The sequence below is a fragment of the Aegilops tauschii genome, chromosome 7, assembly GCF_002575655.3.
Source record: "Aegilops tauschii subsp. strangulata cultivar AL8/78 chromosome 7, Aet v6.0, whole genome shotgun sequence".
NCBI classification, from domain to species: Eukaryota; Viridiplantae; Streptophyta; class Magnoliopsida; order Poales; family Poaceae; genus Aegilops; species Aegilops tauschii.
Genome location: NC_053041.3, coordinates 578,610,528 through 578,624,916, shown reverse-complemented (window position 1 = coordinate 578,624,916; position 14,389 = coordinate 578,610,528). Strand labels below are relative to the sequence as shown.

Here is a 14,389-nt window from a genome sequence, read left to right as displayed (position 1 = left end):
AAGGTGACTTACACACCTAGACAGAGGGGTAGCACATTCGGCTTTCAACGAAGAACTACATAAAAGGCAAATGAATTCTACCCCAGCACTGAGATATTGATAAGGAAACAATAGTAAAAATAGAGTAACACCAAACTTTAGTTGAACTTGTGAGAAGGATGGGCGTGCATCAATCTTAACCATCCTCATAGGAGATCCTCACAGCACATGGTTGCTTATAAATCTGGCAGTACCCCATCCGAGCCCGGGTAATCTAAAGAATGAGCAATCGGTACCCCATCTGCATCTCTTACTTGCTGTTGACTGCCACTAATCAGTATCTCTGTATCTACTTGTTCAGTAGCACCTGGCACCGTACCAAAGCACAATTAAATATCAAATATGCTTGGAGAACACAGTTCAATATTAATAGCTGAAACAATAGCATCAGAACTTGGAAGAAAAAACCCACAAAATGACATTGGTGGAGAAGTTAAGTTTCAGAATGACAATTGCAAGTGCAGCATAGTTAGCAGCTAATTATCTAGTTCAGAAATATAGGAGCTTGGAAGTAGAAAAGATAGGAAGTTTGCTGCTGGAGGAACACGATGTCTGAATGAACTGGACAACCATAACACTCTGAAAGACATCCAGATTGCAGTGCAAGTTAACTGAAGCAAAAAGACATCAGAGGCTAGCATGTTGGGTTCCTTTTTTCTTCAACAGTGCATGTGCACATTGCAATTATATGAAACCTTCTTAAAGCTTACCCATCTATTTATTTACACTGGAAAATACTTGGTTTGTGCAAGGAAGAATTATGTACATAATAACCACATGCATGATTTGCACCAATACTGTAGCTGGTCCTGCAGGTGCCTTCTTTTTTATAACTTGTTTTATATAATTATTTGCTAATTTATTTCTAGTAAAACTGTTGAGTTTGAGTTCAGAATACTGAACTCGATGTCATGCATTTGCACTTCAGAAATAGGTAATTAGAAACGATTATGTTTTACAGGCAAGTCCACAGGGATTTCACAAGATTAAGACTCTTCTTTTGGTCATACACCAGGTTGTTGAGTTTAGCCCTTCAGAACAAAACATCTACACCATATATGAATCAATCAAATTTCTAAATCGTGGCATATCATTGATAATGGAGGAGGAATAGGGACATCAGACTACTATGTTAGTTGGGAGCTCCCGAGCGTTCTCAGAGTTTAGATCATTCTGGCCGTTCGATCGATTTTTTGATGCGTTTCCGGCCGTCGGATCAAGCGCCCGGATGATCTGGGCCGCCGGATCATAACCAAAGCCCTGTAGCAATGAATAGTTACCTCCCGTGGTAAATATCTGCTACCACCGCCAGTAAATTCAGTGCCCCGCTGAGGGCATTATTGGGATTTCACCTACCCCTTGCCACGCGGTTTCCCTCGATTCATTGCTTCATCCCCAATCGGGTGAGACCTAGGTCACCTCTCTCTCCTTTCACGTCTCTCTCTCTCCCTCACATCTCTCCGCGCCGCCGCCGACGTGAGGAGCGCCATCTCCATCCTGCCTTTTTCCTCCTTTGTCCTCCCTTTCTGCAGCGCAAGCCACGACCTCTCCTGTGCGCCTCTGTTTTCCTCCCCGTCGGGACCAGGCAGAGGAGGAGCAGTGCGAGCCACGGAGATGACGAGGTGGTCGAGTTTCCTGTGGCGCCATCGCCGTACCTCACGGCCCAGCTGGAGGTGTGTCGGCCGCAGAGACGGCAGAGGTCTCATTCGCTCACTCTCTCGTCGCCATAGGAGGAGTGTGCGCAGGGGGAGTGGCGGGTCAAGATCCGAAGACGGCGGGGCGGCGAGCAGAGCTCCTTTTGCTGAGCGCCGAGGGGTCGAAGGGTGCTCCGGATCCGGATCCGGGCGAGGTGGCGGCCATGAACGAGCTCGAGCTCGAGCCCGAGCGTGTGCCTCCTACTCCCCATGGTCTCGCTACCGCTCCTCCCCCTTGGGCTCTGTTCGTGGAGAGCAGCGGCCGATGTGGACAAGGAGGTACACAGCGAGCCGCCGATGATGGGCACGCTGGGATGAGCTCTCTGGCAGAAACACGCACCACGCCCGTCCACCTCTCCACCACCATGCGCCAGAGGGAGAGGGAGAGCCCAGGCCCTGAGCGTGGGTTCTGATTTTGGGTCAAGTTTGCTTGAAGGTAGCTCCTCTCCTTTTACTCTCTTCTACACAGTATGAGTTTATCATGTGCCCAGTTCAATTTCAGAGTATTAGATTCGTTTAGTGGTGTGCGGGCTTCTGATCTGGGATGGTTCTGCTGTCTGTGGCATGATCCATAGGGGGGAGGACTGTTCATTAGTAGTTGACTTACAAGCTGCAATGATTCAGTGTTCAGTGGCTGAAATATTGATTAGCCGAGTAGTCACATAAACTCTGAATATTCCAATGGCCTGCAGCCGCATTGGTAGGAGGGTGCCTTATGGGCTATTCATAACCTAGCTTCAATACAGTTTTTGCTCACCATCTGTTCAATTAAGTTGCTGACTAGCTCTTTAGATAGTTCAATGATTTGCACCGTTCATAAAATCTACTTTGGCAGGTTAGTGCGACGAGCACGTATCCAGAAGTTTCTCTGCACATAAGACGCTTAGCAATGGGTGTGGGAATAGCTCAGTTGGCTAATCCATGTATACTCTTTGTTTATCATCAAGTTTAGTACTTCTATGGAGTCGAACGGTAATAACTCAATTGGTTGCATGTGCATCAATTAGAGATTTCATTACATTATTTTGCATCAATACACTTTGTCGTATGCAGATTTGTGCATCCTCTAACCAGATCAATCTTTATTTGATGCAATTCTCTGTGATTTGAAAGAAATTGATGTCTCAAGATCAATTAGCATGGCCTTGGAGTAAATCGGCTGGTATGCAAGTATGACAAGTGGATGACACTTTCAACATTTTTTTCTCCCGACCACATGTGCTTGTTGGTCCAGTTCTAAAAATTTGCTGCAAGGTTTCTATAATACAGATTAAAGAAGAATCAGGTGACCATTAATTGCTCATCTTAATTTCTCTTTATTATCCATCTTAGTTTCAATCAGGGTAATGCTTCCATCTCTATCCAGATCATGTATATAATTTGCTCGCTGACTACCAAATACTGGAACTTCTGAGAACCCCTCTCCAACCCATGTTTGCAAATAAAAAGCTTGCGGCTTGGGAGCATCTCAGAATTTTTATCTCGACCTTGCAGTAACTGAGTCTCTACCGGTACCTTTCTTTTCACTCTTTGTTGCCACAATCACACATTTTATCCTTCGTTTGTTCAGATGACCTGATAAATTATTCCAATGTATTTGTTCCAGGCACAAAATGCAATTGAATATCTCAAAGTAATGGAGCATTTGATCAGAATGAAGAGTTAACAGTCCTAGGTATCAGATCCACCCTTTAAATTGATTTGTGAATAACACCTCTTTACAATATCACGCTGGAACTTTTGGAGAGCTTGTGTGCTATAATACTCATTTTTTTGGAAATTTTAGATATATTAACATTTAGAGGAAACTTCACATATGTTTACATTCTAGGTTGTTTTTCAGGTAAAGGAACTGAGTGAGCACTTCCATGTCACCCCGAATGCTAGGTGATGCTCTTGCATGCCTCTTTTTCTTGTTTTGCTTTGTTCCTATTTTGCTATAATTATTGTTCATGGAGTTGCCATTATTGCTTCCTTAATTCTGCATGAAGAAACCCATTTGCACGTGCTTAATTTCATGTTATCATGTGGGCTGAAGCTATATACAAATTGAGCTATGAAATAGCAAAAATTGGATCTAATCCTCACTTGTCATAGTTAGTGTGAATCAATTTATGTTGCACACGTAAGTATTAGACTTCGCCTGTTATATTTTGACATTCAATTCTAAGCATTTGTTTGGAAGAATGTGATGACCGGGATCAAATAGTTTTAAGGTGTTTCTGCTCTATTTTACATTTTACAATAAAACACATGTTAGTCTAATATTTGTTATTTAGTGTTCATTGGAAATTTCTACATTTTATAGCAAACAATTTTTGGTCATTGACGTTCACCTTCTTCCTCCAGCGGTTCCTGAATGAGGGGTACGAGTGTGTTAGCGAGGTAAAAGGCTGAAGTGACAACACCTCTGGGACTGATCCCCAGTGCACAAAACTTCCATGGTGGTGTGTGCAATTCCAAGGCCCACTTGAGCTACTCTTGGTGAGGTTTCTCTCTACCTACGCTCTGTTGGCTCTGTTGACAGATATTGATTATCTGTAGATATGAAAGCCTCCTCCTGTGATTTTACTTCTTGTTTGGTTTCTCCAGCTAGGTAAATGACTGATTTTATCTATAGCTTCATTTTGGTCCATTCGGTAGTTTATAGCTCTGCCACTGAAGGTAGGTTGTCACACAGGGGTTCATGCTCACATTACTAGGATTAGGGAACCTCGATCATTTTTTCGAAACATGCACTACCCCTCCAGTTTCATGGCATGTCATTTCAGCCATAATTTTGTTGTAGGTTTGCATAGATAAATTAGTAGCACTCGTGGTTTCAAAGTGTGTGTTTCATGGGTATTAGCTTTGTTCAAGAGTCATAACTCTAATTACATTTTTCAGCCATAATTCTGATGTATGGAAATAATCAGTGATTCTTTCTTCTTTATCTGGGAGCTGTTTACTGGGAGCTGGTAATACTACTGGCTTACTCTTTGGAACCTTCGGTTGATCTATACATGTGTAGCTAGCTGCTTTTCTCCATGGCGCATTTCATGTAGATACGTAGAGATGTTGATTAGTAAATGCATGCAAACTGAATTATGTATTAGTTTCCCAGCCGGTAGCATCATTGAAACGGCGGTTCTTCTCCATGCGAGTTAAACGGATTGCTTGGTGAGATTTTGTTAGGATAATCTCAGAGGTTGCTAGCAATCAGTAGAGTTACTCATAGTACTAATACATGTGCAAGTTTTCTTTAATTAATTTTGGTGCTTCTCCTGATTGAAGATGGTCGTGACCAATTTTAGAACTTTAAAACCCCATTAAACATTGTTGGTATGAATTGGGCTTGGAAAATACTCGATCGAGCAGCTCCTTTGTTCTACATTTTGGTTCAGCCTAAATACTCGATCGAGCAGCTCCTTTGTTCTACATTTTGGTTCAGCCTTACACACTTCATCGGGTATATGAATTTATTTAGATGTATGTAGATACTTAGGCGTACAGGGACCCACTGTATTCCTTTTATTTTTGTAACCTCACATTCAAATATCTAACTTTTTGTATAATGGTTCTTTTCACAGAATTTCCACCGCACCTAAAAAACAAGAGTTTCAATTGTATAAAGAAATCCATGTGTGACAGAACCTTTACACGAGGTAACACGCAGATCTGCTTTGCTTCACATGTTATCGTCCCTGTGCCTAGGGTTTTCGATTGATGTGCTATTACCACACGTGTGACGATGGTCGTTTGTGGTGAGGCAGGAGGGCAACAGCGTCGACATGGCAATCGAGTCACTCCTGAATGCGGAGAAGCAGTGTTGCCTGGCTGGCGATGTGGCCAGCACTAGGAAGGACATCGTCGAGCTCTCCTTCAAGGATGGCGCCTGGAAGACGCTTAACTGCCAGATCGTTGTCCTCTCTAAGAGGAGGAGGGCCAGCTCAAGTAGGTACAGCTAGCCCGCCACAACTCGCTCCTCCTCCCCCCTTCTCTATTTTGTGTTCGGTTGCCTCAAACTTGATATTGTTGATACTATTTAGATAATTCTAAATTTATGTGGTAGAAATATGTTCAGAGAAGGTGCGCTCAGATAATTGGCTGGATTAACTCTAGATTTAAGTGGTCCTTTCGAGGTTTTTTCAGTTTAATCATGTAAACCATGTGCTGGTATGTTTCAGTCCTTGTGAAATGCATCATTTATGTGTATGAAAGCTTTTAGAATATCATAAAAATGTTCAGTTTTAGTGTCCAGTTCAATACCGATCCCCTTCTTGCTTTTGTCGTGACCATGGAAATCAATTATCCTGTGGATTGACTATGCCTTGCATACCTTGCATTGGGCTCATTTTGCTGATTGGTCGAGGGCTCGATCCGCTGCTGATCCAGTCTCCGTGCCCCTGCAGAGAATGGCGTCACCGGGCAGGACGGCAGCGGCGTGCCCGTGTTCGCGGAGTACAACCTCGACGAGCTCCGCGCCTCCACCGACGGCTTCGCAACGGACCACATCGTCTTCGAGCACTGCGAGAAGGAGCCTAACGCCATCTACCACGGGCCCTCTTCAGCTCTGGCACCACCGTCGCCATCAAGCTCTTCTACCGCTCCGCCTGGCCTAACGCACGCCAATTCATGGTTCGTGCCCCTTGCTTTGGTTTGTTTTGCTTCGGGGGGGGGGGGTGGATCGTCACCTCGTATGCACCAGTGTTCGACTGGCCTCTGCCGCGGAGTCTGAACTGAATTTGGCTGTCATATTTTTTTGGATGCACAAGAGGAGGCTAGGGCAGTTGGGCTGTTGCAGAGCGTTCGCTTGTCCAACCTCATCGGATGATGCTACAAGGGTGGCGAGCGGCTGCTCGTTGCTGAGTTCATGACGCATGATACCTTGGCAGCTGTGATTCATAGTGTGGTTAGGGTTTTTTAAGTTTACTAGCTCCTTCATTGATGATGGGTCGTTGGTGGTGCTTTTCTGCCGAGAATTAAAAAAATAACTTATTCCATGTTTCATGCGGTTTATGCATCTCTTTCCTATTTCTCTGTTTCAGATAATGGTCATGTTTACACTCGAGTGTGTGATTTGCGGACGGGGGGTGCAGTCTATCTGAATATTCAATTCATGCTTTGATCATGAGTATAGTACATTCAAAATTAGCAAAAGCAATAATGCATAGCAGCAGTGTCAATCTTGTAGGCTATGAAACTGCATGTTTGTTGTTGCGGTATGGAAATTTACCATGCTGCGGCAATGGGGGCAAACTCTTACGGTGAGGTTTTTTTGTGTACCTAAAGTCCGGAGAGAAAGGTAGGGTACCTGAGGTGAGTCTTATGCCCTTCCATGTTTTCATTTTTTGTGCGTCTTGAATTTTGTATTTAATCAATGTGAATTGTTCCATAGCAATTGCCCTGTTTTGATTACTGTGATCGTTATTTACTGCTTTTGATGGTCACTACAAATCTCGCCCTATTTAGGCAGGTGCATCACTTGGTTTGATACATTCTACATCGAGGCTATGCTGCATATGCACTTTTGCTCTAAATCGACTTGGTTTAGTCGATGACTTGATGTATCAACAGATGTGTTGGGCTCTTTGTTAGCCATGTTTTGCTCAACTTTTTTGAAGGAAATTGCCGCATCGAAACCAAAATTTTCTTTTGTTGATGGCACCGTAAGGTTGTATTACTTTGATCACATTTAGTTTGTACAAAGCTTTCCTTTTTATGGCTTGAAACATGTCACTAAAGGCAGTTGAATGAAGACACTTATTGGTATGCTTAGTAGCTATGACTCGGTAGTTGTCTCTCCTATCCGGCGCTTATTACCCCCTCTCCTATTATAGCGCTTTTGGTACCGAAGTTCATGTCGAGTGGCTGTGCTTTTGGTTTCAAACTTCCTATCGAGTGGCTATGTTTTGTGGTCTTATGAACGCACTAAAATTGATCGTGCCTTATAGTGTGACGCCGATAATGAGTATCACTATGTCTCGCTTCCATCACAATTGAATGTTTCTTCTTCATTGTATTGTTATCATGTATGAATGTATATGCTGTACCTGGATTACTACTGACTTCGCATTACCCACTTGATCAAAACGTTGTGACCGGCACCCTCGCGCCAAGGCGCGATCCCGATCTAGTAGTGGGAGATTGATGGTTGCTCACACGAGAGGATTTCAGTGTCCTCGTCGAGGCACTTGTTGTTGAGGGATATCCGCTTGCGGCTGAGGGCGACATCGATCTCGACAACCAGCGCATCCAGATCACTCGTCGAGTGCGTCTTCTTCTCAGTGGGCGATGAACGGCGCTTCTGAGTCGCGTGTGGGGAGCGGCGACGGCGTGTGGGAGGGGCTCTCGGGGCAGGTGGCGTCGCGTGGGAGGGGCTCTCGGGGCAGGTGGCGTCGCGTGGGAGGGGCTCTCGGGGCAGGCGGCATCGCGTGGGAGGGACTCTCGGGGCAGGCGGGCGCGGGGAGGCGGCGGGGAGTGGCACCGTCGCATGGGTAGGCTGCGTAGGTGGCGAGGAGCGGTGGTGCTATTGTGCAGGTGGCGCGTCAGGCGGCATCCACAGCGTAGGAACCGGAGTTGGCGTCGGCGGCGAGGTCGGGGCCCTGGTGTTGGCGCGTACGGCGGCGAGGCTGGGCCGTGCGGGATTGGCGCGGCGGTGAGGTCGGAGGAGCGGCAGCCCTCCCTCTGCTGCGGGCGGCGGCAAGGAGAGCGGCAGGGCCGTCCCTCTGCACGCCCGTCGACCCATCTCCGTGCAGCAACGATACCTCCAGCAAATCCAAGAGCTCAGACACCGGCATGAGCGGCCCATCGGCATCGGATCTCCTCCACCTGCCGTCCTTGTGGCGGCTCAGGAGCAGTGGCAGGCCTCGTGCTCCTTCAGAGGAGGAGAGAGGCGGTCAAGGAGAAGGAGACGAGCAGGGATGGAGAGAGGAACGGGGACGAGAAGATAGTTGGAGAAGGAGAACTTGCCGGGGCGCCGGGCCACTCGCCGGCAGCACGTACGCCATCCGTTTTGGCGGTGGCGACTGAACCCAAGCCGGTCACCCCTGCCCGCGGCGGAGGAAGGAGGTGGCATCGCGAGGATGGAGGGATGGCGGCACCTTGCTCCAGCCGAAGGAGGGGAGTAGACGGCGTGCACAAGAAGAAAGGGGATCAGGCAGCCAAGGGGAGGAGGAGACGTGCCTGTGTAGGAGAAGGGAAGGACGAGGGCGTGGGGATCGATGCGGTGTTGACTGCGTATGTTTTTGTCAAGCGTTGAAACCTTGGGGAGGTGTTACCTGGGGTGGATCTAGCGACAATAAAAATCTTTGACGTGGCACGCGCGAGCGAACACTATTAATACACACCTTATTGTTTTGGATTCTGCCTCCTCCCAAAACAGCCGCATGTATTCGAACAGTGATACAGAGTCTCATCTTCATGTCCACACATGGGACACGTCGAGATCACCTTAATATGTGGCCGCTTCAATTCGTTGTAGCTTGGCAGGCCCTTCGGTACTCGCCACCAGAAGACACGTATTTTCGGCAGAACATTCAACTTCCATAATGCCTTCCACATATGTTTCGGATGTGCAGATACGCCTACATCCGTCTCCTGAGCATGTCTCCTTAAAACTATCTCCCTTATTGCTGATCTGACTGAAAAGATACCATTGCTCTCCCACGCCCAAGTCCACATATCATCTTGGGAGGTCTTCGATCTTGGCATTGCGAGAATTGCATCCGCATCAGGGGACAGAAAATTTTGTTTAATCAAGGCACTATTCCAAACGCCCGTTTCATGTATAATGAGGTCGCTGACAAGTTGAACCAGGGATTCAACAAGTTTGCCCATCGGGCGCATAGAACTCGTTCCGATTATCCAATTAGGTGAGGGGGCGTTCCTCCAGACGCCCAAGTAGGTTGGCTACTTCTTCGGTTCCTTTTTTTTCTATTTCCTTTTCTTCTGTTTTTTCTTTTTCGTTACTTTTATTTTACTATTCATTTTACTGATTTTTTTTACATTTTATTTTATTTTCTCTGTTTTCTGTTTTACTTTTCTTTTGTATTATACAAAAAGTTCACCATGCATTGAAAAATGTTCACCATATATTAAAAAAATCACTGTACATTATAAAAGTTGCCATCATATACTAAGAAATTGTTCAACGTATTTTTTAAAAACAATCAATGCATATTTTTTTTAAAAAATCAGCCTATACTAACAAGTAGTTTTGGATATTTAAAAAAAGTTAAATGTGTATTTATCAATTTTAAAAGTATGTTACTAAAATTATCACTATATTAAAAAATTGATTTTATATTAAAAAATGTTCAGTGTGTATTTTGAAAAATGTTCACTATACATTATAAATGGATTTAGAGTATCAAACTATAAAAAAATAAAAATAATAAGAAATATCAGGAAGAATTTGTTTTAAAGAAAAAACACAAAACCTTTCGCAGCATTTAAACAGTCCACTACAGTTAACCGACTGCTACAGGATGCTAGTTGACCAGCCCATTGCGCTGGCGCCTTGTGTGACTCCTCCATTATTTGCCGACTGCAGACCTCCTAGTCCGCGCCTTTCACACACGCGATGCAGTCGTTGTGCCAGAGCGCAAAGAGAGCCGTTTTCCGTGCCTTAAGCGCTACTTGCGCGACCTGGCGCTCACGTGCATTCTTGCGGGCCGTGGCCCATTTTTGTTTGCTGAAAGAAAAAACATGATCATGTTTTGTAAGACAAAAAAATATAAAAAGTCATAAATTCAGCAAAAACAAATCATGGGCTTTACCAGACTGCTGACCTATTTATGGGTTGTTCCCTGACCAAAGAGCATTGACCATTGACTTTTCCAAAACAGCCCATTTTTTAAAAAGATTGAAATCTATAGAGAAAAAGTTTGAAAACATAGAAATCTTTTCATGAAATTTGGAATAAGTTCACGAAGTTTGAAAAAACTGAGGGCTAAGTTATTGAAATAAAAAAATAGTTCACGAATTTGCAAAAAAAAAACTCACGGAATTTTAGAAAAGTTTGAAAAAAGTTTACATAATTTTAGAAAAGTTTGAAAAAATGTTCAGTGTGTATTTCATGAAGTTTGAAAAATGTTCGTTCATGAATTGTAAAAAATTAAGAGCAAAAAGTTCATTCACTCGAAAAGAGTTCACAAATTTGGAAATAGTTCAGGGGCTAAAAATTTCGTGAATTTGAAAAAAAATGTTTGCAAATTTGAAAAAAGCACGAAATTGTTGACAAAATATAAAAAGGAGAAAAAATAAATGTGGAAAGTAAACAAAAAAGAAGGAGAAAATCCAAGAAAAAACCGATCGGACTTTCAATAAGGTTCCTAAAACCGGTAGGAAAAAACAGAAAAATTAGTAGGAAAAAAACGAGAGAAAAAAAGGTTAAACGGGCCGAGTCCAAGGTCAATCGGGATGTGCACCGGTTTGGATGCACAACTAAAAACTGGCGTTTACGGCGTGGAATAGGGGGAGCAACTAGTTAACGAGCGCTCCTTCGGGAGCCTCGCAACGATCAGCGCCACTTGGCGCGCTCTCAGCCATTCACCACGTGTCGCGCTCTGGACGCTCCCTTCAGATTTTGTTTTTCTTTATTTTTTCGCACGCGTTTTCTGCTTTTAAACGGTTTTTTTCGACGTTTTGGTTTTTCCCGGTCTTCCTTACCGTTTCGACCAAAAAAAATTTGAAAAACAATTTTTTTGGCGCGAAAAAACGCGTTTACTTTTTTTTCTTTCGTGAAAAGTCACGTTTTTTTTCGCGAGAGTCGCGGTTGTGCTTTAGCGAGAGTCACGGCCGTGCCTTTCGGAAACGAAAAAAAACGCGTTTTTTGTTTTTTTTTTCTTTCGCGAGAGTCACGGTTTTACTTCCGCGAGAGGCACGGTTGTGCTTTCATGAGAGTCATGGCCGTGCCTCTCGAAAAGGGAAAAATAAAACGGGTTTTCTTTTTTTTTTCTTTCGCGAGAGTCACGGTTTTGCTTCCGCGAGAGGCACGGTTGTGCTTTTGCGAGAGTCACGGCCGTGCCTCTCGAAAAGGGAAAAATACGCGTTTTCTGTTTTTTTTCGCGAGTCACGGTTTTGCTTTTGTCAGAGGCACGGTTGTGCTTTCGCGAGAGTCACGGGCGTGCCTCTTTCGGAAAGGGAAAAAACGCGTTTTCTGTTTTTTTTCTTTCCACGGGAGTCACGGTTTTGCTTCCACAAGAGGCACGGTTGTGATTTCGCGAGAGGCACGGGCGTGCCTCTTTCGGAAAGGGAAAAAACCGTGCTCCAGGTTTGGTTTTTTCGTCCGGTTTTTTTTGTGAAAAAAGTTCGTCAAAACCTATCAACATGGGATCTAGTTTTGAAGATCTCGACGCGAGGAATCCAATGGTGAAAACGGTTTGAGATTTGGACGCACGGTTTAAGAGATAAAACGTTTTGAATAAACGAATCTACGAAAAAAGGGAAAACTCCCAGGTTGCAACAAGTGGCGCGCTGCATGTGCGCCACTTGTCGTGACCTGGGAAGATGGAGTGTTCTTTGCAATGAGTACTCCTTAATTAGTGATTTCGTGGAATAGGAACTCTCGTCGTGCAGACCTCCTCGTCGGTGCCTCATGCGGGCGCCTCTTTGTCTCAGTTTAGCGAGACGTAGGGAAGCCTCGGGTCAGGGGTGCGCCAGATAGGCCGGCCCCGCGAGCGGGAAGCCACAACCTCGTTCCTTTTCATATTTTTACTATCAAATATTCTAATAGATATTTTTTGAATAACATAATTTTCAATAAAATATTACCCAAGCATTTGAAAAGTATTAAATATGTATAGAGAAAATATTTTTCATGTATAAGAAAAACATATACAAAAAATATACAATGTGTGTGCGAATAGTTGCTCATGTATTTAAAATTATGTTGATAAAGCATTTGCAAAATATGGTAAACAAGTGTTTGAAAAATGTTACATGTGTATAGAAAAAATATTGACCATGTATTCAAAAAGTCAAACTTGTATTTCAAAAATGTTAATCAAGCATCTGAAAAGGTTAAAATGTGTATAAAAAAAAGTGTTGACCATATATTTGAAAAATGTTAATCTTGTCTCTGATTTTTTAATCAAGCTTTTGAAAAATGTTAAAAATGTGTATAGAAAAAATATTGACCATGTATTAAAAATGTTAAACTTGCATTTAAAAATTATTCATGAAGCATTTGAATAATGTTATATGTGTATAAAACTATTTTGACTATGTATTCAAAAAATAATCTTGTATCAAAAAAAATTAATCAAGCATTTAAAAAATGTTATATGTGTATAGAAAAAAATCTTGACCATTTATTCAGAAAATATTAATGTTGTATTTAAAAATGTTAAATTGTTTTCAGAAATAATGTTGACCCCATATTAAAAAATGTTGATCTTGTATTTGAAAAATGTTAAACTTGTATTAGAAAAATGTATTATATATAGACCAAAAATGTGTATAAAAAAATAGTGAAAACCAAGAGAAAACATAAAAACCAATGAAAACTAGAAAAAACAAACAAAACCGAAGAAAATCAGTGAAAACCAAAGAAACGGAAGAAACACCTTAGAAACTAAGAACAACTGAAACCTGAAGAATCCGGGAAAGTACATGAGGAAAACACGAAAAATTAACAAAAATAGAAAAGAAAACAAGAAAAATTTTGGTCCCAATAGAAAAGAAACCAAGAAACTCAGTGCAAAAAGGTAAATAAAGAACAAGAAAAACCAAAGGAAAACGATAAAGAAACATTTTTTAAGAAACAAACAAAGAAGAAAAACACTCAATGAAAACCAAGAAACAGATGAAGAAAATTGATGAAAAACAAAGAAAACAAAAACCATGAAGAATCAAAGAAAATTGGTAAAAAAAATGTAAAAATAAAAATAGAAAAATAGAAAACCGCAGAAACAGTAACAAAAACAAAATAAAAAGAAAAAACGAAACAAAACCTAACCAAACCAGTGCAGGAGCGATCAATCCAAGCGAGCGAGCGAGGAGAATAAAATGAGCCGGCCCGATCATATGCAAGAGCGAAATCCCTTCAGACGAGAGCAACTATTGTCTCACTTTAAGCAAGACATAGCTCTCATGGCCTCATGCTTCTGAGGATTTTGTTGTCGCACACGCGCGAGGATTGCGGCCAATATTGTGCCTTCTCGCTGCTGCTTGCCCAGCTTCAATTTTTTCCTCCTTTATTATGTTAGGCTAACTTGATCACTAGCGTAAAGGCCAGTTGTTCTGATGGCTTCTAGAATAAGCCGGAATAAGCTTTCCTCTACCCAACTTATTCTACTAGCCCAACCAATTTTTTTTAGAAGTTTACTAACTTGACTAGTAGTCTTCTAAATTATTTTTTATCGGGCTTTCAGAATAAGCTAGCTAGGGTGCAACTTATTTTAGAAGCCCAAAAAAACTGACCCTAAGGTTTTTTTAGAAAAAAGTCGACACTTGGTTTTCTATAAAAAATCTTGAATTCAAAACATGTTTGTGGATTTAAAATACGTTCACATTCACAAATTTGGAAGAAGTTCACAAATTCAAAAAAGATCATGAATTTGAAGAAAATAATTATGAATTTGAAATACTCACGTTTTCAAAAAATATTTGTGAATTTTGAAACATTCCTGAATTTGGAAAAAGAATCACAGATTTGAAAATTGTAACGCCTC

At 42.5% G+C, this 14,389-nt stretch overlaps 1 protein-coding gene and 1 long non-coding RNA gene across 2 annotated transcripts; both read left to right on the top strand.

The window, feature by feature from the left end:
- The first annotated feature begins 1,908 nt into the window (after positions 1-1,908).
- On the top strand, positions 1,909-3,409 carry LOC141026443 (uncharacterized). Its single transcript, XR_012188588.1, has 3 exons — positions 1,909-2,169; positions 2,569-3,018; positions 3,100-3,409. It is a non-coding gene; the product is annotated as an uncharacterized lncRNA (long non-coding RNA).
- Positions 3,410-4,859: 1,450 nt separating this feature from the next.
- LOC109760101 (uncharacterized) lies at positions 4,860-8,213 on the top strand. The gene is made up of 4 exons (XM_040396183.3): positions 4,860-5,377; positions 5,486-5,666; positions 6,125-6,369; positions 8,001-8,213. The coding sequence occupies exons 2-4, from the start codon at positions 5,504-5,506 to the stop codon at positions 8,211-8,213; spliced, it is 621 nt and encodes a 206-aa protein (XP_040252117.1). The 5' UTR covers positions 4,860-5,377; positions 5,486-5,503.
- Positions 8,214-14,389: the final 6,176 nt, after the last annotated feature.

Bases quoted from the DNA above. Each gene is read 5' to 3' on its own strand.
- LOC109760101 (XM_040396183.3), top strand. From the start codon at position 5,504: ATGGCAATCGAGTCACTCCTGAATGCGGAGAAGCAGTGTTGCCTGGCT. The intron at 5,667-6,124 runs GTAGGTACAGCT...GTGCCCCTGCAG, and splicing joins GAGGAGGAGGGCCAGCTCAA to AGAATGGCGTCACCGGGCAG. The intron at 6,370-8,000 runs GTTTGTTTTGCT...TCTTCTTCTCAG, and splicing joins GGTTCGTGCCCCTTGCTTTG to TGGGCGATGAACGGCGCTTC.